The sequence below is a fragment of the Corythoichthys intestinalis genome, chromosome 9 (genome assembly GCF_030265065.1).
Source record: "Corythoichthys intestinalis isolate RoL2023-P3 chromosome 9, ASM3026506v1, whole genome shotgun sequence".
NCBI classification, from domain to species: domain Eukaryota; kingdom Metazoa; phylum Chordata; class Actinopteri; order Syngnathiformes; family Syngnathidae; genus Corythoichthys; species Corythoichthys intestinalis.
In genome coordinates this window covers 51,301,063-51,328,249 of record NC_080403.1, presented here as the reverse complement: position 1 = coordinate 51,328,249, position 27,187 = coordinate 51,301,063, and the positions used below count along the sequence as shown (strand labels likewise).

At 39.8% G+C, this 27,187-nt stretch overlaps 1 protein-coding gene and 5 non-coding genes across 7 annotated transcripts in view; 5 read left to right on the top strand and 1 right to left on the bottom strand.

The window, feature by feature from the left end:
- The window catches only part of arhgef10la (Rho guanine nucleotide exchange factor (GEF) 10-like a), a 389,757-nt gene that overhangs the window by 353,628 nt on the left and 8,942 nt on the right, over positions 1 to 27,187 (bottom strand). For both annotated transcript variants that reach the window (XM_057845783.1, XM_057845784.1), the window contains exon 2: positions 3,142 to 3,384. In XM_057845783.1, the coding sequence (XP_057701766.1) occupies positions 3,142 to 3,379 (238 nt within the window). In that variant the 5' untranslated portion in view covers positions 3,380 to 3,384. The remainder of the gene's footprint in view (positions 1 to 3,141; positions 3,385 to 27,187) is intronic.
- On the top strand, positions 14 to 86 carry trnat-ugu (transfer RNA threonine (anticodon UGU)). The gene has a single exon. It is a non-coding gene; the product is annotated as a tRNA-Thr (tRNA).
- Positions 526 to 598, top strand: trnat-cgu (transfer RNA threonine (anticodon CGU)). The gene has a single exon. It is a non-coding gene; the product is annotated as a tRNA-Thr (tRNA).
- Positions 808 to 880, top strand: trnat-cgu (transfer RNA threonine (anticodon CGU)). Its single transcript has one exon. It is a non-coding gene; the product is annotated as a tRNA-Thr (tRNA).
- On the top strand, positions 1,144 to 1,216 carry trnat-cgu (transfer RNA threonine (anticodon CGU)). The gene has a single exon. It is a non-coding gene; the product is annotated as a tRNA-Thr (tRNA).
- Positions 10,362 to 10,434, top strand: trnat-cgu (transfer RNA threonine (anticodon CGU)). The gene has a single exon. It is a non-coding gene; the product is annotated as a tRNA-Thr (tRNA).

Sequence of the window (27,187 nt, the reverse complement as noted above, 5' to 3'; positions counted from 1 at the left end):
GGAAATGTCATAAGGCCTTGTAGCTCAGCGGTTAGAGCATTGGTCTTGTAAACCAGGGGTCGTGAGTTCAACTCTCACCAAGGCCTTACCTTCAGCGAGGGAGTTCACTTCTGTAACTCTTTATGAGGTAAAACACCAATATGTAGTGGGACTTTACCGCTCAGCGGTTATTTGCGAACGATGGAGGTCGTTTCTTCAGCTTGACTCTTTACTTTCTAGTTGTCGGTCAGCTGGATTGCAGTTTTGAGGGTACACGTCAGTTGAAAGTGGGCCTTGTAGCTCAGTGGTAAGAACGCTGGTTAGTTGTCAGTACACTAGGTTGCAATTTTGAGGGTAAAACACATGAGGTTAGTTGGCCTTGTAGGTCAGTGGTAAGACTGGTCTTGTAAACCAGGGGTCGTGAGCTCTACTCTCACCAGGGCCTTTCTACGAATAAGGAATGTCATTTCATCAGCTTTACTTTTTAACTTTCTAACTGTTGGTAGACTTGGTTGCAGTTTTGAGGGTAAACACCACAGATCAGTGGGCCTTGTAGCTCAGTGGTAAGAGCACTGGTCTCGTAAACCAGGGGTCGTGAGCTCAACTCTCACCAAGGCCTTACTATGAATGAGAGAGGTTATTTCTGTGACTTTACTAAAACACGTGAGGTCAGTGGTAAGACTGGTCTCGTAAACCAGGGGTCGTGAGCTCAACTCTTACCAGGGCCTTTCTACGAATGAGGAATGTCGTTTCATCGCCTTGACTTTTTACTTTCAAACTGTTGGTAGACTAGGTTGCAGTTTTGAGGGTAAACACCACAGATCAGTTGGCCATGTTGCTCAGTGGTAAGAGCACTGGTCTCGTAAACCAGGGGTCGTGAGTTCAGCTCTCACCAAGGCCTTACCATGAACGAGGATATCGTTTCTTCAACTTGACTATTTAGTTGTCAGTACACTAGGTTGCAGTTTTGAGGGTAAAACACATGAGGTTAGTGGGCCTTGTAGGTCAGTGGTAAGACTGGTCTTGTAAACCAGGGGTCGTGAGCTCAAATCTAACCAGGGCCTTTCTTCGATTAAGAAATGTCATTTCATCGGCTTGACTCTTTACTTTCTAGTTGTCGGTCGGCTGGATTGCAGTTTTGAGGGTACACATCAGTTGAAAGTGGGCCTTGTAGCTCAGTGGTAAGAGCGCTGGTCTCGTAAATCAGGGGTCGTGAGTTCAACTCTCACCAAGGCCTTACCATGAACGAGGAGGTTGTTTCTTCAACTTGACTCTACTATTTAGTTGTCAGTACACTAGGTTGCAGTTTTGAGGGTAAAACACATGAGGTCAGTGGTAAGACTGGTCCTGTAAACCAGGGGTCGTGAGCTCAACTCTAACCAGGGCCTTTCTACGATTAAGAAATGTCATTTCATCGGCTTGACTCTTTACTTTCTAGTTGTTGGTAAACTGGGTAGCAGTTTTGAGGGTACTCAGCAGAGGTAAAGGGGCCTTGGAGCTCAGTGGTAAGACCACTGGTATCGTAAACAAGGGTTGTGAGCTCAGCTCTTACCGAGGCTTTACTATGAACGAGGGAGGTCATTTCTGTGACTATACTATTTAGTTGTTGGTATACTAGTTTGCAGTTTTGAGGGGAAAAACAACAAGGCTCAGTGGGCCCTGTAGTTCAGCGGTTAGAGTGCTCGTTTCTTTGGCTAGACTCTTTACTTTCTAGTTATTGGTTGACTGGGTTGCTGTTAAAACATGAGAGCTTAGGGGGCCTTAGAGCTCAGTGATTCAAGTGCTACAACTCTTGATCATCAGAGTTTTAACTTTAGTTTCTAGATGTAGGCAACTGAGTTAATTTGAAGTTTTGAAGCTAAACCACACAATCCAGGGATCGTGAGTTCAACTCTCACCAGGGCCCTCGCAAAAACGAGGGATGTCTTTTCTACGACTTGTAAATTTACTTTTGAGTTGTTAGGCCTTCCAATCTTATACATTACTCTCTTAAGACTTGTCCTCCAGAAGAAGTCGTGGGTTGACAAACACGTCTAGTTTAACATATTGTCTGTGTAAGCTGTTGCTAAGATATGAAGCGCAAGATAAAAACCAGCAACTGTGAACATTAAATAAATAATAACAAAGGTGTTGACTGTTCACCTAAAAGAGCAGTGTGGGTGTATGTTGCTGTTTGTAAGCCTTCGAATAGAACATTAAACTGAAGATAAATAGCCTGTATAATGACAATGCGAGAGAAAAAAAAGTGTTTTCCACATTTATATCATTTCGGGTCAGTTTCATCAAGTCTTGCATGCATAAAAATTCAATTTGCTTGCTGCTGTGATAAGACTCATTACTGTGTTCATTTTGGTCACGATAACCATGATCTGGATGAAAGGAATGTAGGCCAGAACCAGATTAGTTTGCTGTTTTTAATGTGAGAGCGACAACAGAAGGCGTTACAGTTCATCGTTTAGAGGAATCGCCTAGTAAACCATTTTGCGCTGTTTGTGAAAGTCTTGTATCATAACTACTGTATTTAGTGCTTCCGGAATTAGCAATTCGGGATTACAGAAAATGCTGACTGTTGAAAAGTTTTTTGTCAGGTCATCACTTCACTATTTTTCTGTAGAAGCAACAGTTATGTAAATGTGCCTTGAGAACCTCTGCTATGATATCATCCCTCTGACTACAGTTCAGCCAAAACACATGCAATATTGACTGTGTAATAACATTACATGCATGGAAGGCTGAAGCAGCCCTCAGAGGTGCTCTGTTTTGCTAAGTGATTGCAGAAGACCGCCAAGCTTATTTGGGGCAGACTAGTAAAGTAGAAAGACCGTGTGTGCGCAGATGTGCACTAATTTCACTGACTTTATAGCATCTGACAAATGTAACGGCGGGTTAAACTGGTGTCACGAGCCTGATGTGTAAACATGGCCTATCAGGCAAGGGAGGGTGTATACTTACTCCTTCTTACATAACAGCACCCCCCACTACTTTTCATAAGAATTTCTCCTTTGTATCATCAAAGTCTGACTTCATGGATTACGACATCAAATTACAAAATTGAAAAACCCGTAAAAAAAACCCTCTACAGTATGCGGTCTCAACGTCTGTTTTGAATGAACAACAGTTGACCTCTTTAAAAAGGGTCAATACCAATAAGGAATGTCTCACCATCCTTGTTGGCGCTTCCTTCCTGCGGCGTGACGTCTTTGACAGCCCGCGAAGAGTCCTCGCACATCTTTGGGACTTCCGGCTTTGACAATTGAAGCAAGTCTCGGTCATCCCCCGGAGGCTTCTCTTCGTCCTCGCTGTCGTCAAAAACAAACTCCTCGCCTTGCTCCTCATCCTCTTCCTCCTCCTCCACCTCCTTGTCCTGCTCTGGTAGTTGGTGAGATACGGCGGTGGACATGGCTCCTAAAGGAATTGTATTCAGAGATCAGACCACCATTTTCAATCATTTATCAGTCAAGAAGAAACAAGAGTACGAGGCCTTGTAGTTCAGTGGTTAGAGCACTGGTTTTGTAAACCAGGAATCGAGAATTCAATTCTCACCAGTGCCTCCTTCCTGACTGTTAAGTAACATGTTCTGTTGACTGACCAGCCACATTGGGCAGTTCAAGGGTGAACTATTTTCACTAGGGGTGTAACGGTACACAAAAATCTCGGTTTTGAGGTCACGGTTCGGTTCATTTTCGGTGCAGTAAGAAAACAAAATGCAAAATATAAATGTGCTAGTTGTTTATTACACACTTTTGTGCTTTCAACAATAGGAACATTAGCCTATACAAAGCTAGAATTCTGCTCAAAAAGTAGCAAGTATTTAAAGACAGTGTTTCCCACAGGATTTTAGGAGACTGTGGTGGGAGGGTCTCTGACCATAGGATTTTTTGAAACTGTGGTGGTGGGTTGCATCGGAGTCGGACAGCCACACCATGTCGTGCCACGGCGATTTTTTTATTTTTTTCATTATTTTTTTTCCCCCAAGAAGAACCATAACAAAGATATATTTGAAATATTTCATTAGCTAGGCTAATGTTATAGCTCTCAGCTACGGTACATGTATGTAAAATGCGTTGCTGATTACAGCTACGTTACCCTATGTAATAATGCGACTTTTTTTCTCGTAGCAATAGTACAACTTACATCTCGTAGTGACTCAGGGTTGGCAACCCAAACTGTTGAAAGAGCCATATTTGACCCCCCCCCCCCAAAAAAAACCTGATACAGTATGTCTGGAGCAGCAAAAAATTAAAAGCCTTGTACAAGCCTTATAGCATTATCAATACTAGCTATATTAGCCTACTATAAAAATGACTAAGTTGGCTAGAAATACATAATTAGCCTTCATGATTAAATGTTTATTTTCCCTGCAGTGGATCCTATAGCGCACCACGTGACTACTCTGTTGTACGATGACACCAAAAGTAAATGGTAAATGGTGTTATACTTATATAGCGCTTTTCCACCTTTCAAGGCGCTCAAAGCGCTTTACACTATCTCGCCATCTACCTACTGGTGACGCAGCACCAGGAGCAACGTGGGGTTCAGTATCTTGCTCAAGGACACTTAGGCAAGGTCATCAGGGTGGAGAATTGAACTTAACTTCATTACAATATTAATGAATTGAAAGAATGTTTGTATCATGTTTGTCCTCCTAGAAATCCTATTAAAACAAAAAATATATTTCCCTCCCCCATCTTTTTCCATTAAGAAAAAAAAAAAAGCTCCGAAGCAGCACTAAAGAGCCGCATGCGGCCCAAGAGCCGTGGGTTTCAGACCGCCGTCGTAGCCCTCCTTTTTCCTTTTTATTTGACCCTCATAAGTACTACATTACCACAACAATAACAGTCCTTCTGTCAACAGACCCATTTACAGGACTGGGGGAATTCTAATGGCCGTGTAAAGAGTTTTTCTTGATTCGGTGAGAAGGTGAATAGTTTTTTCCCCGTTGTTCGTAAACTAAATTTCCACACAAACGCACATCGAGGTACCATTAACTTAGCAAGGAGAGGTATGAGAGTCATTTTTCGAGTGTCCCAGAGCTCGCGAAATTGGGGGGGGGGGGGGGGGGGGGGGGGCGCATTTATCCAACTCCTGTCTGAAGTTGGCGCGTCGGTGTTGTGCCGAAAAATAGCCACTCCACGCGAAATGTCCCCCCGACGGGAGCGCCCACACGTCACTCGTACAAACAGCCTTTTCTTACCAATCGATGGACATGGAAACGACGTTCTTGTACCGTGAATATGTATCATTTTACTCTGCTTGAACTAATAAATACTTTACTGTGACCAACGCTCTGAAAATAGAGCAAGGCTTTATTTTGGGCCCCGCCTCTCCGCGCAAGTTCAATCAAAGTTTGCTGTCCGTCCAAGACGGCTGTCCACCGCTCACTTTCGCCGAAAAGTCCGATCCAAACTATTGTAATGCCCCGGATATGGGGAAGAAGGAGAGAAGTCTGTATTTGCTTACCCACTTGATTGTGGTAACAATAATAAAGAAAAACAATAACAAAATAACAGCGGGCTGCTAAGACATGCGACCGCTATCTCTCGCTATCTCGCTCGTTCTCCCATTCTTCCTACTCGTTCCCCTTGCGTCTCTTAAATAAATAAATAAATAAAATACTACTCTAAAATGCTGCTCTCGCTCGCGCGGGTAGTAGAGTGGAGTGGGCTACAGCTGTGTAATCGGCTGACTGACGCATCTGATTAGTTTTTTGTTTTTTTTTTCCCGGCGTTGGGGGGGGGGGGGGGGGGGGTGTCAAACGAGACTGTGGCGGGCCGCCACAGTCTCGTTCATTGGTGGGAAACACTGAAAGATAATCCAACAACAATTTGCCTTTCAGACCCCCCGTATTGGTCAGCTTTCTTTCTGAAAGAAAGACGAAAAAAGAAGTCCTGTGCTAAAGAGAAAAGCAATCCCAATGACAAAGATTTTAACATGGATTTTACAAATGAAATGCCTTGATGAAACATTTTTTTTTCTTATGAACGGTTCTCAAAAGCTTTATTGGTGGATTTTCTCAAGTTAAAGCGCCACACAGAAATTAATAAATTTAATTGTGTAAGCAAGATGTGTGTATTATTCTTATTATTTAATTAGAGGTGTTTTAGCTCATTTGAATTTATTTTATTTAAATGGGCTATTATTTATTTTATTATGTGTTTATATTTTACAAATGTGATGTAGTATTCATCTATATTGTATATTTTAAGTTGTATAACTTTAGTTCCTATGTGAATATTAGTTCCAACTTGTTTTGTTGTGGTAGGAGTAGGCCTAAACGATATTGGAAAAAACTATTGCTGCAATTTTTGGGGGGTTTGCGATATAATATTGCAATGTTAAAAAATATATATATATATTTTTTTTTTTTTTTTTTAAGTAGTGATGCACGATAATACATTTTTCAACCGATATCGATAACCGATAATTTCCTGCCCCTTCCATCCGATAACCGATAATGTCACGCCGATAATTATATTCAAATATGTATGTAAAATTTTAAAGTATACATAGATCAAATGTTACTGTGCAAAAATGTAATTTAGCGCTATTTTTTTCCACATCAAATGTGAACAAGCAGTAAATTTCAACATCTAAACAATAGCAATGACGTTGTGTAATGGTAAGCTTTTGGCAACAATTACTTAGAGAGTCAACACCCAACTTGCACAAAAATGCCTTTAAAAGTAAGCCATTCCTAACATACATCACATTACTACACTGCAAAAACACCTCCTTAAAACTAGCAGAATTGGACAAAACTGTTGATTGCGCACATTTGGAGGCTAAATCAAGTATATAATTATCGGATTGCATTATCGGTTGAATTTCGTTTTATCTGGATTATCTGTGTGATGTCATAATTGCCATTATCGATGACCGATATTATCGTGCATCTCTATTTAAAAGACATTTTTACTAGATGACTTGAATAGCTGTTTGGAAAGACTTTGGATGACTCATCATGACCACAGTGTACAGTATTCCATCCATTTTTCGCGGTTAATAGGGACCAGAACCCGCCGCGATAAGCGAAAAACCACGAAGTAGCGCCCCCCATTTGTGTGTGTGTGTGTGCTCAATGTATTTATTCAGATCTAGCACTGGAAAGAGATACATATAAGACACGGTTTTCCCCCAAAGTATGATTTTCAAAAATGTATATACAGTATATATATTTTAATAAATGTTTTTAAGCACTTCAAAAGTAAAAATTATGATCAGTTTTAAGCATACTTGTCCTACTGAATCATTTTTAAACAAAAATAAAGTACTGTAGTAGAAAAATGCTTGGCTTTATTAAATGTTTCGGTTTACCTAACATGGCTGTGACTCTTGGAGTGACATGTAGAAATTACAAACTCCTCATTATCATTTCTGGCCTTTATTTTATATGTCTCGAACGTCTCCACATCCTCCCCTCCACAGACACACACATTCATTCCAGCCCGCGCTTCTTTGCAGAAACTGTTTAACAAGTTAAACGATGATTGACAGATTGCTGCCTGGCTTCTTACACCAGATCAAAGCCATCGTTAACTTTAATAAGCAAGTGCCGCAGTGACTGAGAGCTGGGAAAGGGGGTGAGAGAGGCTGTGCGAGCGAATGAAGCAGATCAAAGGTTTCAAAGATCAACACGCGGCCGCACTGCGACTGGTGTGCATTGGCTGATTGACTCTCACGCCCGTGTTTCACAGCGTTCTCGCGGCGGCCACGTTGTCACGCCGTTGATGTTTCTGGGTTATACTGTCCTACCGTGTTGGTCGTCATTATAGTAGAGAAGACGGAGTAAATATAATCTACACAAAGAAACTGTAACCCGATCGACTCACAGCCTCGAAAAGTAAGGGTTATATTACGTCAGAAACTCGTTCGGTATGCGTCCGTTCCGAACCGAGCACCACGTACCGAAACGGTTCAATACTATTACATGTACTGTTACACCCTTAATTTTCAAGTGCGCAGAGCAAGAAGCAATAATACCTGACCGCAGCCAAAAGGTGCTACAAACTACTCCCACATGATGCTACGGTGGTAGCGTCCGATGCATCTCATAGATATCACATGTATATAGACTCCAATCACGTGACGTCACAACTCTGCCCCCCTGACTGGTGCCGCCATATTGTCCGTCATCTCATCGTGTTTACATATTACCGCTATATATATTCCTCCTATTACTGCGTGTTTTTTTGCTTGTCTAAGGAATCACCGCCTAGTAAACGAACCCAAAAACCTTCCTGACAATCGTTAACATTGATTAATCAAAATGGTGAAGGCATGTGTGGCGGTTGGTTGCAGTAACAGAGAAGATAAACGGTCATTTTAGTAGTTGCTGTGTGGCCATTGTTATAAGGGCAAATCTCTAAAGTAGCACGGTTTGTTTATCTCGGTCCATGATGCGTTTGTGTCGACAGCCGTCAGACAGCGGCGAAAACATCTATATGATGCCAACACGATCGCAGACATCTTCAGACGGACACTACGAAGCTCGTCGTCACGGTCGCGCAGCAAGTAGGTGAGCGCAACAACAGGTGTTGTGCCGAAAAATAGCCGCCCTGCCTGAAATGTCCCCCCTGACGGGAGCGCCCACACGGAAACGACTTTATTGTACCGTGAATATGTATTATTTTACTCTGCTTGAACTAATAAATGTCATACATGTGTGATTGTCATTGGGATACGGTTGTGAAAACCTGTAGACTAATACATTTCTGTTCAAAGATGGTTATGTGGCCCAGTCCACGATTTGCTACTAAAATACAGTACTAAAATTTTGTGTTATCATTTAAAACTGATCTTACAGTCGTAAATCCATTACTGTAATGCGTCCATGAAAACATTTGATGTTTTCACGTCAATAAAGCGTTATAAATAAGCGCTCCCGTCATGGGGGACATTTCACCCGGGGCAGCTATTTTTCGGCACACACTGGCCCGTTGTCGATCAAGTTTCATTTTACAATCGTGACAACGGTGACGCTCAGCTGACCAAATGTCGGTTTATATTCGGGCCGGTGCCGATTTTGGGTACCCGACTCCTCATCGTGACATAAACTGGAGTATGATTGGAAATTTTGTGGTCTCAGGACGAGCTCTGACGCACGGGACGGGACCGGTGAGATTTTGGCAGAACACCGGACGGGAGGAAACATTGGTTTGGGCATCAAATATGGATCTGGCGACTGGATCGACCGAAGCTTTTCCAAATAACGGCTTTTATGCAACTCATCCAATGAGTTTACAGCGTCTGAAAGCACCGGGGCTTCCATAATTTGCAAGTGAATCCACCTTTAGAAACTACGATCATTGACAATACGAACACACAAGACGGACAATATGGCGGCACAATACAGCGATCACGTGATTGTGTGACGTTGGTGATTGGGGTCTATAGAACTAGATGCGAAATGACAGACTCGCCTGCGTTTGTAAACAATCTCATCTTAAAGCAGTAGACTTCTTAGCGCTAATAAATAAGATTAACATAACTGTACCATGTTAACGTAACAGCCCTGCGGAGGGCTAGGTTTCTATTAATTATGACTACTGTCGATGCGTGGCTAACGTGTCTTATGTACAGGCTTTATTTAATCTGTAAAAACAGCACTGTAGAGTGATGAGGGTGTAAAATAAAAACATAATAAAGCGAAAGTCAATTTTAGCTCGGTCGTATTTGCTGGATAAAACAAGTAGCACTGGTGCCTAATGTGCTCCAATGCAACAGGTAGCATACATTTATTTTGAACACTGCAAAAACTCAAAATCCTATCAGGACTTACAATTTAGACCAACTTAAAATTTAACTAGAACTTAAAAGTAGCTTGACACAAATGCAAATTCAATTGAAATGTGGAAAAAACACCTAAACTTTTAAGTGATGTGTGTTATCAAACGTAATGACATTTTAAGGTGATAAATAAGATATTTTTTTAATTAAAGATCTGAAGTTTTTTGAGTGAAAGCATTGAATTTGTTTTTTAATTTTTCTAGTCACATCTAAGATGCAATTGTTGGCTATTTTCAACAATGTACATCTAAAATAAAGACATTGATTGTCTAAAAATGGTTCAATATTAGGTGAATTGTCTTGTTTTATCATGTATATCTATAATTGTGCTTTACCTAAAAAAATGTTTTATCTGATTACTTGAATGAATTTTCAGTAGAATACTCGATTACTAAGTATTCAATAGCTGAAGCCCTACTCTTGTTATAACAATTTCAATAATTTTTATTTTATTTTTTTTTTGTCTTGAGTCCACTTTTGGAGGATTTCATACACAGAAATGTACTTTACTTTGCTATGAGAACTAACGTCTTGGGATCTATACTAGCAGTTTGTTTAATAAGGTGTTTTTATGTTTGTAATTGCAACTCAGAGAAGGCCTTGTAGCTCAGTGGTTAGAGCACTGGTCTCGTAAACCAGGGGTCGTGAGTCCGACTCTCACCAAGGCCTCTCTCATGATACAATTAAAAAGTGTAGCTCAGGGGTTGTGAGTTCGATCCTCACTGGTGGTGGGAACCTCTTCATACAACATGAAATCATTCTAAGTTATTTAACAAACAGTTAAGCCATATTTTTTATCCTTCGGCTTTTTATCATTAGTCCAATGCATTTGAACTGGGAGGGTGGCAGTGAATGATTTTTTTTTTTTTTTAGATGAGATTTAAACTTTTATTGTCCTCCCATTTCAAACGGGCCCCTCCCACGTCTTTGGCCGTCAGTGGCAGCCAATGCCAGGCAATGGGGTAAATTGTGGGCCAATTTCAGGCCATTAGCTGTTGATTTTCAGTCACTTCCTTTGACATTGGAGCATTTCAGGGTCACTTCTTGTTGATTTTGGGGCATTTTATGAGTCACTTCCTGTTGATTTTGGGTTACAGAACAGAAAGTGACCCAAAAATCTGCCAAAGCAATAGGCAGTGACTCAGACTCAAGAGGAAATGACTCGTAAATGCCCTGAAATGAACAGAAAGTGACTGTTTGAATGTTAATTCGCCCTTCCTTGTCTTCATGGATTGGGCGTTGAGTGCTGTCAATTGCGGCCATAGAGGTAACTGTAACACTGTTATGGTGGAAGATTTTGGAGGCAACTTGTTGGTTCCTTTTTTGTTTTTGCCACCTTTATCAAACGATATCTCGATTCTTGGCAAGAGCATATTGATAACCTTTTGGGATGCAAAGTATAACGATATATCACCATTTCGATATTTTGTCACACCTCTAATCCTCACTAAGACCTACAGTGCCCTCCATAATTATTGGCACCCCTGAAAAAGATGTGTTTTTTAGCTTCTAATAATTTTTTTAAATTCAAATAATATGGCACCTTAATGGAAAAAAAGAGAAAAATCCAACCTTCAATACAAGTGCATTCATTCAGTGAGGAAAAAATCCCACATAAAGAAAACATTATTTGACATCAAATAATGTGTGTAATTTTGTGTGAGACCAAGATTGAGCTTTTTGAGATTAAAATGACAGCACAGTCACATGTGCACTTGTTACTTGTGTTTTTGGTGTTTTGTCAGGTGACTGATTTTATGGGTTTCAGGACCATGAGCATGGTGTAATTATTGACATCAACAATGGCGGGCTACTAGTTTATTTTTTGATTGAAAATTTTACAAATTTTATTAAAACGAAAACATTAAAGGGTATGTCAACCCCTGGGGAAATGTTAATATTCCATCATTTATCCATAATCGCATGCCTTTTGTATTCATATCATGCCACTTCGTGTAATTACACACAAGAAAATGAGAGAAATTTGGATCGATTGTCAAGCTAAAACGACCGGCGCCCGAGATCTGGCAGATTGTGTGCGTGACGTCATTACAAGTGAAGAGAGTGCCACCGGCCACTAGGGGGGCAGCGCCTGTCTGCATCAATATAATTCCTTCTAGTGAGGGGAGAATTAGGGGTGTTTTGAGCTGTTTATGTTGTTGCATTGTGTTCGTCCTGCACATATTCCAGGTTCCCTCATGAAGAAACACCCCTCGTTGTCAATAAAGAGAATTCAGAATTGACAGTGAGGGGTGTTTCTTCAACAAGAAAAAGGCTCAGTGCTTTAATACTGAATGGCGGCGATGATGGCAGACAATTTCGTTTCTAGTTTCAGCGACGAATCCGACGTAGAAGGACGTAACGAATGTTCATCTAATGGTGACGAGGAGAGTTACGAAGCTTTAATCGGTGTTTTAGGTTACCAATTTGAGCCCAAACGAACGCCAATGCAGCGTAATGAAACGGTTATTGAGGGGAGCAATGACACTGATGAAACATCGGCAGCAGATCGTGTGGGAAACACCAATGATTTGTTTTGCATTTCTTTTTGTGAAGCTGATACACCGTGACCGCAAAATAAAGTAATGTATAGAATAATTATCATTTATTGCGCTATCATAGCTTTTCGCTCTGCCAACAGACACAAATATGAATGGGATCAGAGGATTTGTTCTATATATTTTACGAGCGATAATTCATACATGTGTCCAGTCCTGTATCCAATGCGTGATATTTTTTTATTATAAAAGAGTACTCACTTTGGCCATTTCGAGCTTGGCTGCTCCCCTCCTTTGCTTAGCCTTAGCCTCCTTTGCCAGTCATCATCCTCTTTCTTGATATCTCGGGACATTTAGGTGGGTGCGCGTGTATGGTGGGCACCGCATCTCCTTTGAGCAGCAATCTTTTAGCAAAACCCGATTTCACTTGTCCATAGTTCGAGAAGCTTTCAGGTGGAAAATGCGCACCACAGAAAACCGTGCCAGAGGCTGTGTCTAGAAAATTAGCCCTCTTTGCACGGACGAACTTTACCCATTGTCTGCGTAGTCCAGCTTTTTTTTTCGCGTTCGGGAACTCAGGGATACTATAGTCCGATAAATAGATATTTGTACACCACATAGCACAGCAGTTTTGAACCATTTTAGTGATGTTTTGGTCAAACAAACCCGAACGCTACTCTCTCGTCGTTTAAAAAACAATGGCACCTGGCTCCGCCTCGACTTTCATTCACTTGTAGTGACATCCCCGCCCCATTCGGCTGTTTCCGGAACACTTTCGGATATGTTCGTCATTTTCGATCTATTTTCGATAATTGCTCATTAATGTGATTGATTTTTTTGTTAACTTTATCAATATTTGTTATCTTGGCACATAACGGTTCTATTGATGTCTCACACCCCCTTTGCGTTTTCATACCCTTTAAGAGGGGTTTTGATATAAAATTTCTATAACTTGTACTAACATTTATCTTTTAAGAACTACAGGTGTTTCTATCCATGGATCGCTTTAACACAATGTTAATAATGTTAATGCCATCTTGTAGATTTATTGTTATAATAAACAAATACAGTACTTATGTACAGTATGTTGAATGTGTATATCCGTTTTGTGTCTTATCTTTCCATTCCAACAATAATTCACAGAAAAATATGGCATGTTTTATAGATAGTTTGAATTGCGATTGATTAATTTCTGAGCTGTGATTAACTCGATTAAAAATATTAATCGTTTGACAGCCCTAAATTTAACATTATACTTATGTTCCAATTTGCTAACATGTTTTGAAAAATAAAAATCCTGTCCAATGGAAAAAAGTATTTTTTTTTCTTACCCAGATACCTCAAAGTAACACATTTTAGAGCTGTAATTGCAATATCATGATACTGTAAAATCGTGATATTTTTGCTTAAGGTTATCATACAGTTAGAATCTCACGCACATGCCTAGATAGATGGGATGTCCAGCATTGCATTTTGACTCTAAAGAAAACCATCAGCAAATATTTATGAATATTCAAGAATTAACAGTTAGACAAATATGTTAATATTATAAACCACCCTTGGTAACCCCCCCTAATAACTTTTGCCTCCCCCACTTAAAAGCAGATTTGCTCATAGCAGAGAGAAATGTCCACCACTGAGCCAGCTTAGTACTGACATAAACATAATTCCAAGCAGTGAAACGTTGCGTAGAACAGGAAGAAAACTATTATTCCCCCCCTTCGTGATAAGAGTTAACTGAATAGACAGATTGCAGAGGCCGGAATGTTCTAAGCTTCTTAGCATATAAATCATATAAAACACCTTTGCGATAAAAAGGCCTATTAAAAACACTCCACAACAGCCAGCATGCTACTGACATGGAAGGTTCAGAACGAGTAAAGCCGCTAAATAAATTCTACAATCAGTAGAACGTAAGCACACAAAATGAGCAACACTGATGTGACATATGGCGGTTAGCATGTCTGCTAGCTGAATCAAAAAGTCTGAGGCAGCTTAGAGGCGGATTAATTAAGACGGGCCCACAACAGCTAATGACTATGTCAGAGCTCTGACAGTACCAGTGGTCCAGGGGAATTAGAAATTTCCTACTATTTGGTTTTCAGTGGACCAAAAATGCTCATGGGTCAATGTGCCTGCATCATAAAAACTAAACAGTTGCCAGTTGCCCTTATAGTTAAAGAGGTGGTGCCCATATTACAACATAACAGGATGGTTAACTAAATAGCCTCGGTTTATGAGATGGTAAAAGACAATGAAACTTGTCCAATTGCCTTGTCCAATTAAATACTTCCTTCAATATAGCAGAACAATCCCTCGACTATCAAAGGTTCGTGGTTAAATCCTACTTTTGGTGCCTTAGAGTAGCAGTTTACAACTTTAATACACAAGCTAATTATTTCTATGCTCTACAAAATGGTGATTTTACACAAGAACTTCTAGGCTCATAGTACCGTAGCGTGCGGTGAGATCGCCGCATCTGCTTTGCATTTTAATCAGGACGCCTCCCGTACCCAAGGATTCTTTGGCTTTTACGGGCCGGAACTACGTGCGTGTCGATTGTAAAAGCAAAAAAAATGTCGCCGTAAGCAAGCACATATTGCTTCACCTACTGTAAATGTCTGTCATGATGTGATAGAGTCCTGCTACTGCTTTTCGATGATCCAATGAGGAGTTTTTTGAGACCTCTTTGAAGTCTGAATCACCAACCGTGTGTGGGTGTACTGATTTTTTATCATTTGAAAGACAGAAAGAGAATCAAAAAGTGCAACTAGCATTAGAAATGGCTTCCGTTTACAAACAGAGGAGATTCTACAGCAGGTCTCATCCTACGAGTTTCTCCATCCGGCCCACTGGCTACCCCCAGCTAGCAACAATGACCCCTCTGTGGGGAGCAAACCTCTAGCAGGCCTGCAGAAAAGCATTGTTTCTTCATTCGTCACTGTGCTACTCATTAGCTCACGGGTCATTTGGGCCACGGCTGTGAGTTCTGTGCTTTCACGCCACTCGTGTGAAAGTAGAAGGACGCTTCCTCTTGGTGGGGGAACCGCTGAAAGAAAAGCCCAACTTTGAGCTTATAGACTACCAAATACAGTGGTATCAAAAAGTATCTCAAACTTTTGGAATTTCTCAAATTTCTGCATAAAATCACCATCAAGTGTGATCTGATCTTTGTCAAAATCACACAGATGAAAAAAAAAACAGTGTCTGACTTAACAAAAAACACCCAAACTGTCAGGGAAGCCCCTTTTTGAACTCCAAGACAAGTGTTACCTCGATAGTTCGATTAGAGAAATAAATAAAAACCCAACCATGGATTGATTTTCTTTGATTTGACTTTATAAACAAGAGCTCTTGGGTACAGAATGATTTAACCCAACCAGGAGCTGTGATCACCCAGAAAGTACGAAGCTGTACAATAGAAGCTGGGCATTTACAGTGCCTTGCAAAAGTATTCGGCCCCCTTGAATCTTGCAACCTTTCGCCACATTTCAGGCTTCAAACATAAAGATATGAAATTTAATTTTTTTGTCAAGAATCAACAACAAGTGGGACACAATTGTGAAGTGGAACAACATTTATTGGATAGTTTAAACTTTTTTGATAAATAAAAAACTGAAAAGTGGGGCGTGCAATATTATTCGGCCCCTTTACTTTCAGTGCAGCAATCTCACTCCAGAAGTTCAGTGAGGATCTCTGAATGATCCAATGTTGTCCTAAATGACCGATGATGATAAATAGAATCCACCTGTGTGTAATCAAGTCTCCGTATAAATGCACCTGCTCTGTGATAGTCTCAGGGTTCTGTTTAAAGTGCAGAGAGCATTATGAAAACCAAGGAACACACCAGGCAGGTCCGAGATACTGTTGTGGAGAAGTTTAAAGCCGGATTTGGATACAAAAAGATTTCCCAAGCTTTAAACATCTCAAGGAGCACTGTGCAAGCCATCATATTGAAATGGAAGGAGCATCAGACCACTGCAAATCTACCAAGACATCTACCAAACTTTCTTCTCAAACAAGGAGAAAACTGATCAGAGATGCAGCCAAGAGGCCCATGATCACTCTGGATGAACTGCAGAGATCTACAGCTGAGGTGGGAGAGTCTGTCCATAGGACAACAATCAGTCGTACACTGCACAAATCTGGCCTTTATGGAAGAGTGGCAAGAAGAAAGCCATTCCTCAATGATATCCATAAAAAGTCTCGTTTAAAGTTTGCCACAAGCCACCTGGGAGACACACCAAACTTGTGGAAGAAGGTGCTCTGGTCAGATGAAACCAAAATTGAACTTTTTGGCCACAATGCAAAACGATATGTTTGGCATAAAAGCAACACAGCTCATCACCCTGAACACACCATCCCCACTGTCAAACATGGTGGTGGCAGCATCATGGTTTGGGCCTGCTTTTCTTCAGCAGGGACAGGGAAGATGGTTAAAATTGACGGGAAGATGGATGCAGCCAAATACAGGAACATTCTGGAAGAAAACCTGTTGGTATCTGCACAAGACCTGAGACTGGGACGGAGATTTATCTTCCAACAGGACAATGATCCAAAACATAAAGCCAAATCTACAATGGAATGGTTCAAAAATAAACGTATCCAGGTGTTAGAATGGCCAAGTCAAAGTCCAGACCCGAATCCAATCGAGAATCTGTGGAAAGAGCTGAAGACTGCTGTTCACAAACACTCTCCATCCAACCTCACTGAGCTCGAGCTGTTTTGCAAGGAAGAATGGGCAAGAATGTCAGTCTCTCGATGTGCAAAACTGATAGAAACATACCCCAAGCGACTTGCAGCTGTAATTGGAGCAAAAGGTGGCGCTACAAAGTATTAACGCAAGGGGGCCGAATAATATTGCATGCCCAACTTTTCAGTTTTTTATTTCTTAAAAAAGTTTAAATTATCCAATAAATTTTGTTCCACTTCACGATTGTGTCCCACTTGTTGTTGATTCTTGACAAAAAATTAAAATTTTATATCTTTATGTTTGAAGCCTGAAATGTGGCGAAAGGTTGCAAGGTTCAAGGGGGCCTAATACTTTTGCAAGGCACTGTATTTGCTGTTATACAGTAGCTGTTCCATTTTTCCTCCACACAAGGCATTGTGTGTTAAGCCTGAGTTATGCTCCCGCGCTACGGTGACGGCGCAGCGACTAAGGCGTCATTTGACAATCGATGGTTCTCCGTCCAGGTGACGCATTGCTCTGTAATTCACCGCCAAGCCACTAGAGGGGTGTGACGTTATGTTTGTACTAGGGCTGTCAAAATTATCGCGTTAACGGGCAGTAATTAATTTTTTAAATTAATCACGTTAAAATATTTGACGCAATTAACGCACATGCCCTTCTCAAACAGATAAAAATGACAGCACAGTGCAATGCCAACATGTTACTTGTGGTTTTTTTTAGTTTTGTCGCCCTCTGCTGGCGCTTGGGTGCGACTGATTTTATGGGCTTAAGCACCCATGAGCATTGTGTAATTATGGACACCAACAATGGCGGGCTACTAGTTTATTTTTTGATTGAAAACTTTACAAATTTTATTAAAATGAAAACATTAAGAGGGGTTTTAATATAAAATTTCTATAACTTGTACTAACATTTATCTTTTAAGAACTACAAGTCTTTCTATCCATGGATCGCTTTAACAGAATGTTAATAATGTTAATGCCATCTTGTTTATTTATTGTTATAATAAACAAATACATTACTTATGTACCGTATGTTGAATGTATATATCCATCTTGTGTCTCATCTTTCCATTCCAACAATAATTTACAGAAAAATATGGCATATTTTATAGATGGTTTGAATTGCGATTAATTACGATTAATTCATTTTTAAGCTGTAATTAACTCGATTAAAAATTTTCTTCGTTTGACAGCCTTAGTTTGTACGGTTTTGGGGCATGCTTGTTGACTTCCTCTTGTCTAGTTTAATGGAGAAAAAAATAAACAATGCAAGATGGAACGTTTGAATGTGGATCTTCAGCTCATCAACACATTGCTGCTCGTGCCTTCATGCCTCCCAACATGCAATGTGGCGCCACGGATCTACAATTCAAAGTTCAATTTCTGTGCTTATTATTTATTCTGCTGCTATTCCAGTTGTTTTATTACTGTTTTATTTACTGCTAGTGATGCTAGTTTGTTGATATGTGTTCTTTATTTTTTTTTTCGTTTTACTACCATGAGTTTGTATGACCTTTGATTTAATGACCGGCTTGTCAGTGTTTATGAAGTGGGTATCGAACCTCCCTCACTGATAGCTACTCGCAGTAAATTTGCTGGGTCTGTAATAGTCATAGGGCTATATTCCTCAAATCATGTGGCAGAGCAACTAGTCTATGTACTGTAACCCATTTTTTTCCAAACTTGATGCGTATTGTGACATTTTGTAACACAATAAATGACCAAATGACATTTTGTCCTAAATCTACATATTCCTGGTCATTTTACAGGATTTTAACTGACAGTGATTAAAGCAACGAGAGAGAGAGAGTTCACTGCAACGCTCAGGTTGGGTTGCTGAATCAATAATACTGTATTACGAAGTATAGAGGGTTAGCTTGTCTTTTGTGTTGTTAGATCCAGTGTGCTTCCGTCAGAGGTGAGTAAATTAAGCCAATTGAATTTTTTGTGTTCTTTGTTGATGAGACGTTACTACTTAGCATGGAGCACTAAGTTAGTTGGCGATTATGCTAATCAGTGTCTTAAGTGTCTGTTTGTATTGTGTTTTGGAAACGCATATTAGCACTTGAGTTATTGTTAGATAGTAAAGTTTTCTCATTTCTTTTTATAAAGAAACCACACACATAACCCCATTCATTTAACCGCTTAGAGCAGGGGTCGGGAACCTTTTTGGCTGAAAGAGCCATGAACACCAAATATTTTTAAATGTAATTCTGTGAGAGCCATACAATATGTTTAAAACTAAAAATACAAGTAATAGGTGCATTTTATGTAATTTCAACACTTTTAAAGTACAATAAGTCTCTGAATTCTTTTTAATAACTTTTATAAATGATAATAAATTAAATTATACAATTTACAAAAAAATACAATTATTAAATAATATTAAAATAGTTATTTTAATATTTTGTGTCCACAGATAGACTGTTGTACTTACGGTTTTAAACCAGCAGGGGGGAGGCGTTCGCTACGTGGCGTGCATGGGCTATAAATGTTCGCATTTTAGACCAATGTGAGACGGACGTTGTAAACTAGTATTTTTTTCTTGTTTGAGGTGAGAAAAAGAGTATAATTTGACTGTGTATATTAGCGGATTGCTTTATTTTATGATGATTCTGATGTGTGCTGTGTGTTAATATAGTTCAGAAATATGTTAATCGTTAAGTATTGTAATGTCCGTAACTATTTGTGGGCCCTTGAAGAGGCCATCAGACAGCAGAGTAGTGACGTAGCGGGAAGCAAGGGGGAGAGAGCGTACGGCGTGAAAGCGGAGTTAGCATGTTACGGATGTTGCTGTTATTTTGTTTATTATTTCTATGGTTGCCACAATAAAGTGGGAAAGTCATCATCGACTCCTCTCCTTCCTATTTCCCCATTCTGGGCTATTACAGTATGTTTATGTGTGACTGCAGATGTGCTCGTAATGGCGAGCGGACGACGAGTGAATGCTAGTAGTGTCTAAAATGCAGAAGTTAAAAGTTTTGTCACAAAAACTAGTATTTGTTTATTAATTATGTAAGAATCCACATTTCAGAGCGAATAAGAAATGAGCCGTGTGTGTGCAGCAATGCGAGACGGACGTTGTTTTTTTCTTTTTTTCAGCTGTACAAGAAAAAGGAAAATAAAGCAAAATTAAATGTGTAGCAACAGACTGAAGCATTTAATTCCTGTCTGCACCACGCTACAGATCCATAGTTATTATTTCAACCGATTGCCACACACATCATCAGACTTTAGATGTTCTCCACTGCCGCACCTGTAGCGTCCCGAATGTCGCCTGATCACTAGTTTGCTAATGGAAAATATGTGAGCGCCCCTTACTGGTTGCTATTTTTAACGCTTCCCCTGTGGCTCTTACGCCCGCCAGGTTTCCCCCGAGGTCCTAGCACCCTTCCCATTACATAACGACTTTTTTTTTTTTTTTTTTGAATAACTGAAGATTTGTCTGCGAGCCATATGCAGCTGTCAAAAGAGCCATATCTGGCTCGCGAGCCATAGGTTCCCGACCCCTGGCTTAGAGTCTCCGTTCAACACAAACTCATTCAAACTGTAAATTGTCATACAAGAGAGAGTGCTTTGAAATTGGATTTGGATTGTATTTATGAACAACTGTTTGATAAAGAAATTGTCCGATTAATCGATTATAAAAATACCGTATTGGCCCGAATATAAGAAAGTGTTTTTTGCATTGAAATAAGACTGGAAAAAATGGTGGTCGTCTTATATTCGCGGTCTAGACGTTATACCCATTCACGACGCTAGATGGCGCCAGATATCATTGAAGCGATGTTCTGTCATGACAGATCACAGTTACTCTCAAGTTCAACCAGTTTGCATTATTTTATTGCAATGTTTTTCCTTATTCAGATTTGTTTCAAGACTACAGTTACAGTTAGACCTCACTTTGATGGTTAATGCGGTAATTGCAATTTTGTTGTTTTATCACAATAGATTGGTTTATTTACCTTTCAAAAACCAGAAGCCATTCATTTAAGAATGTGATTGAACTTTAGTTTACATTAGGGCTGTCAAAAGTATCGCGTTAACGGGCGGTAATTAATTTTTTTAATTAATCACATTAAAATATTTGACGCAATTCACGCACATGTCCCGCTCAGACAGATTTAAATGACAGTAGAGAGAAATGCCCACTTGTTGATTGTGTTTTATGGAGTTTTGCCGCCCTCTGCTGGCGCTTGGGTGCGACTGATTTTATAGGCTTCAGCACCCATGAGCATTGTGTAAGTAATTCTTGACATCAACAATGCCGGGCTACTTGTACTAACATTTATCTTTTAAGAACTACAAGTCTTTCTATCCATGGATCGCTTTAACAGAATGTTAATAATGTTAATGCCATCTTGTTGATTTATTGTTATAATAAACAAATACAGTCCTTATGTACCGTATGCTGAATGTATATATCCATCTTGTGTCTTATCTTTCCATTCCAACAATTTATTTTACAGAATATATATATAATTTACAGAAAAATATGGCATATTTTATAGATGGTTTGAATTGCGATTACTTGCGATTAATTACGATTAATTAATTTTTAAGCTGTAATTAACTCGATTAAAAATTTTAATCGTTTGACAGCCCTAGTTTACATTTACATTACATTACATTACATTTAAATGTTCAGATATTAAGATTTGAATGAGGCAAAATAACATGCTTTTTCTCTCAAATGTATTGTTATAATCATTTGTTTCGGATGTACTGTAATTATTTTCTGTATAAAAATGAATTTGGTGTTCAAAAAGTCTTTTTCAAACTTGAGTCTTGAAAAAGAGGGGGTCGTCTTATAATCAGGGCCGTCTTATATTCGGGCCAATACGGTAATTGTTGGTAGCAGCCCTAATTTGAACTATTATCTTTGGATAGATTAGCATCAGGAAGCCAAAATCTATACTTTGTTCTTCTCTGTCTTCTGTGTGAAAGGTAGTGACAGATAATGACATGTTCTACCTACTTCATTGACTTTTCTGCAAAAAAACAGGCAGATAAATGACAGCGCTGCTGTGATTCACAAACTCTCATGCGAAAGAGACTTCTGGTTCATGGACTCCGTAACTCACCGTGCTATGAACAGACATCTGCTGACTTTATGAGCGCACATTTGACAGAATTCATTACAAATGTATGCCTTGTGAACAAGGTGCAGTCTGCCGTTGGCCTAGTGTCAGCTGGGATAGGCTTCACTACCCTACACTGAATGAAAATCAGCAGTGTAGAAAATGGATGGATGGATTACTAATGTACGGCATGGGTCAGAGAAACCAAGGTTTAACAGTTACTTGTTATAATTGCGGGAAAACAAATATTACCCAAGGGTTATAGTGTCACGAGGACACTGCATAGGTCGCCTAGGCGAAAGTAGAAAACAGGAATGAAAACTAACAGATGCCTGACCAGACCTTGAATCCAAACACAGTTTGTTAAACAAACTGTAGTCCTCGGTACACCTGCATACCAACCTAAATCCATGTCAACCCATCCCAAATGTTATTTGAAAATACAATCATTTACGTCATATTCTTCTTTCCTGAGTCATATTCCCATCACGTGTCGGCTTCCAGCTCTGATGTACACAATTCAGTCTTTTTTTCTTTGGACAACGAGCTCTGACACGTTCTGCTTTGCAGACTAATTTCTAGATGGTGAACCATCTTAGCCTGGAATGGAATGCGTGTGGGGAATGACAGCTTTAATAGATATGTACGTATTATATTGCACAACAAACCAGCCGGTGTGTTCCAATCCTGTTCAGTGCAAGCTTATTTTTATAAACATATATTTTTCTATGGCTTTTTTGTCCACACACAAAGTTTTTTTTTTAGAAATGGCCAATGTTGGGAAACTGTTGCCAGGATCCAGTCATTAAAATGGATGGTTTGTTGTTTTTTTTTTCCTCCACTGTTATCTTTACATGACTGGCTAAGCTACATTGTCATCGGCCTTATCAACCCATGAAAGTATGGAGAATATTTGCAATTGATGCCCCTACCCAAAAATAATATACATATACATATTAGAGCTGAAACTATGAATCGATTAACTTGAATAATTCGATTATAAAAAAGCTGAGCTGACGTGACGACTCAACGTAGTCGACGTATTCGATGACGTAAATGCTTCAACGAGCACAATATCCCTTCGACGGTTAATGAAGGGTTAAATATATAAATAAAAAACTGAAAGGTGGGGCGTGCAATATTATTCGGCTCCCTTGCGTTAATACTTTGCAGCGCCACCTTTTGCTCCAATTACAGCTGCAAGTCGCTTGGGATATGTTTCTATCAGTTTTGCACATCGAGAGACTGACATTCTTGCCCATTCTTCCTTGCAAAACAGCTCGAGCTCAGTGAGGTTGGATGGAGAGTGTTTGTGAACAGCAGTCTTCAGCACTTTCCACAGATTCTCGATTGGATTCAGGTCTGGACTTTGACTTGGTCATTCTAACACCTGGATACGTTTATTTTTGAACCATTCCATTGTAGATTTGGCTTTATGTTTTGGATCTTTGTCCTGTTGGAAGATAAATCTCCGTCCCAGTCTCAGGTCTTGTGCAGATACCAACAGCTTTTCTTCCAGAATGTTCCTGTATTTGGCTGCATCCATCTTCCCGTCAATTTTAACCATCTTCCCTGTCCCTGCTGAAGAAAAGCAGGCCCAAACCATGATGCTGCCAGCACCATATTTGACAGTGGGGATGGTGTGTTCAGGGTGATGAGCTGTGTTGCTTTTACGCCAAACATATCGTTTTGCATTGTGGCCAAAAAGTTCAATTTTGGTTTCATCTGACCAGAGCACCTTCTTCCACATGTTTGGTGTGTCTCCCAGGTGGCTTGTGGCAAACTTTAAACGAGACTTTTTATGGATATCTTTGAGAAATGGCTTTCTTCTTGCCACTCTTCCATAAAGGCCAGATTTGTGCAGTGTACGACTGATTGTTGTCCTATGGACAGACTCTCCCACCTCAGCTGTAGATCTCTGCAGTTCATCCAGAGTGATCATGGGCCTCTTGGCTGCATCTCTGATCAGTTTTCTCCTTGTTTGAGAAGAAAGTTTGGAAGGACGGCCTGGTCTTGGTAGATTTGCAGTGGTCTGATGCTCCTTCCATTTCAATATGATGGCTTGCACAGTGCTCCTTGAGATGTTTAAAGCTTGGGAAATCTTTTTGTATCCAAATCCGGCTTTAAACTTCTCCACAACAGTATCTCGGACCTGCCTGGTGTGTTCCTTGGTTTTCATAATGCTCTCTGCACTTTAAACAGAACCCTGAGACTATCACAGAGCAGGTGCATTTATACGGAGACTTGATTACACAGAGGTGGATTCTATTTATCATCATCGATCATTTAGGACAACATTGGATCATTCAGAGATCCTCACTGAACTTCTGGAGTGAGTTTGCTGCACTGAAAGTAAAGGGGCCGAATAATATTGCACGCCCCACTTTTCAGTTTTTTATTTGTTAAAAAAGTTTAAATTATCCAAGAAATGTTGTTCCACTTCACGATTGTGTCCCACTTGTTGTTGATTCTTGACAAAAAAATTTAATTTCATATCTTTATGTTTGAAGCCTGAAATATGGCGAAAGGTTGCAAGATTCAAGGGGGCCGAATACTTTTGCAAGGTACTGTATTTATTCAGATTTAGCTTTGGAAAGAGATACATTTAAGACATGTTTTTTCACTTTTTTCCCTAAAATATGACTTGAAAACTTGTATATATATTTTAATAAATGTTTTTTAAGCACTTCAAATGTAATAATTATGATCAGTTTTAAACAACTGTCCCACCAAATCATTGTTAAGCAAGAAAAAAACTACCGCACATCCTTGCGACGGGACTATCGCGCATGTAAGCCTGTCGCAATATGCAATACAGTGGTACCTCTACATACGATCACTTCGACACACGATCTTTTCGACATCCGACGTAAAATTTGAGCCGCCATTTGTTTCTACATCCGACGAGTTGCTCGAAATACGACGACGTGACAGCACTGCAAACGAACGCACGGTGGATTTTCTTGTGTGAGAAATCAACACAGTTTTCAAAAAAAGTTGATACAGTTGGAGAAACAAGGAAAAAAGTGATGCTTACCTTTGAAATGAAGATGCAAGTTATAGAAAAATATGAGCTTGGGGTGCGTGTCCCTGAACTGGCTCAACAATACAGCTCCGTGGTCCTCTTCCGACCACCGTTCGCCACTATTTATAAGTTAAGGTGAAAATTATCATTGTGGTAACATTGCCAAGGAAATCGCCAGCTTCGTCACGTTTTTATCATTTATTTAAGAACTTATCCAACACAAAACGCCCATTAAGCAGTTGACTGCTCTCAAGAAAACGAAAGTATTATCTCTACCGCACCGACCTATCTCACTTCGCGGTGCGTTCAGGGACAGTAAAAAGCCTGAACTGGCTCAACAATACAGCTCCGTGGTCCTCTTCCGACCACCGTTCGCCACTATTTATAAGTTAAGGTGAAAATTATCATTGTGGTAACATTGCCAAGGAAATCGCCAGCTTCGTCACGTTTTTATCATTAATTTAAGAACTTATCCAACACAAAACGCCCATTGTCTTAAGCAGTTGACTGCTCTCAAGAAAACGAAAGTATTATCTCTACCGCACCGACCTATCTCACTTCGCGGTGCGTTCAGGGACAGTAAAAAGTGTCCGCCATATTAGAATCCGATTCGTTACATTATTTACAGGAATAATTATTAATTATTCTTCTTATTATTATATTATTCTGAATTATTTATTTATAACTTATTTGTTTTTCTATGTTTAATTGCCATTTGTAACAGTGCCAGCAGTATTTATTAAGAATTTAGTATATGTTTTTAGGCTTTGGAACGAATTAATGGAATTATAATGTATTCCTATGGGAAAATCCTGCTCGACATACGACCATTTCGACTTACAAACAAGGTCCTGGAACGAATTAAATTCGTATGTAGAGGTACCACTGTAATTCCATCTATCGCGCAATAAATAAAAATGAAGGCGGTAATTTTTCCGCTGCGATTTATCGCCTCGCGTGCATGTGTGTGCGCACGTGCGGCAGACGTGCTGTTAAAAGTTCGGATTCCTCGTTACCAACTGCGCAAAATGCATCTTTGTTCCAGGTCCGGCAAAAACTAGCGCCGGAGCCAATCGTTCCCATTATATCCCATTGTTCAACGTATACCGGCCGCGTCAGTGCTCCGGAGTGACTGTGGACCATCTATGGCGCGCCGGTGTTGTTGACGTGTGAAATAACATGTGAAATGATATCATAATTAGAGGTGTGCAAAATTTCCGATTCTTAGATTATTCGCGATTCGGCCGTGGAAGATTCGAGAACGAGTCACAAACATCCAAATTCCGATTATTGAAATATGCCAAGTAAAGCAGAAGTACGACACACTCAGCGCGCCGCGCGGTCTTCGGTACGCAATTAGGGACGGAGCGAGAGTAGCTAGACGTCATGCTTCTCATTACCCGGCCCCTCGGGTAACGCCAATGCTCAACTCACGGCTCTAGCTCAACTCATGCCACGAGATAAAAAAAAAACAAACAACAACGTACCTGACTGCTGCCGAAAAGCTGCTACAAGCCACATTATGTTACGGTAGATATCATTTATATAGGACTAGATGCATTATAGCTTCGGTATCGTTACCAGCACATCTACAAAAAACTAGATGCGGGCGTTAGTAACGGCCGCCATCTTAAAGCAGTGCACCTCCCTGCAAGGCTGTTGTTGCGAACCTTCCAAGCGAATCTAATTAACTTTTTATCTAAAATACTCCTAAATCGGTAAAATATTGACTTGAATCTATCTTTAAAATAGTTTTAAAACTTTTACATGTTGAAAGTAGACAAAAGAGAAATTATGGAATAACGGTAGCAATTTTAACAACTTTAACGGTTGATTCACAACATTAAATTAATTGAAAGTAGTTTCAAGCTGCTGATATAGAATGGGGACTGGAGTTTTTTATTTACAGTTATTTTTGTATATTTGTTTACTGCTACATGTTAACTTGATACTGAAATAGTAGTTTGGTTTAGCCTGAGAGGATTTTTGAACAATTTTGGAACTAATGTACAAAACAAATTTAAAAAGAAAAAAAAAAAAAAAAGGAGTGGGTTGCATCAATAATCGTTTTATAATCGAATCGGAGCCTCTGAATCGTAATCGTAATCGAATCGTTAGGTGCC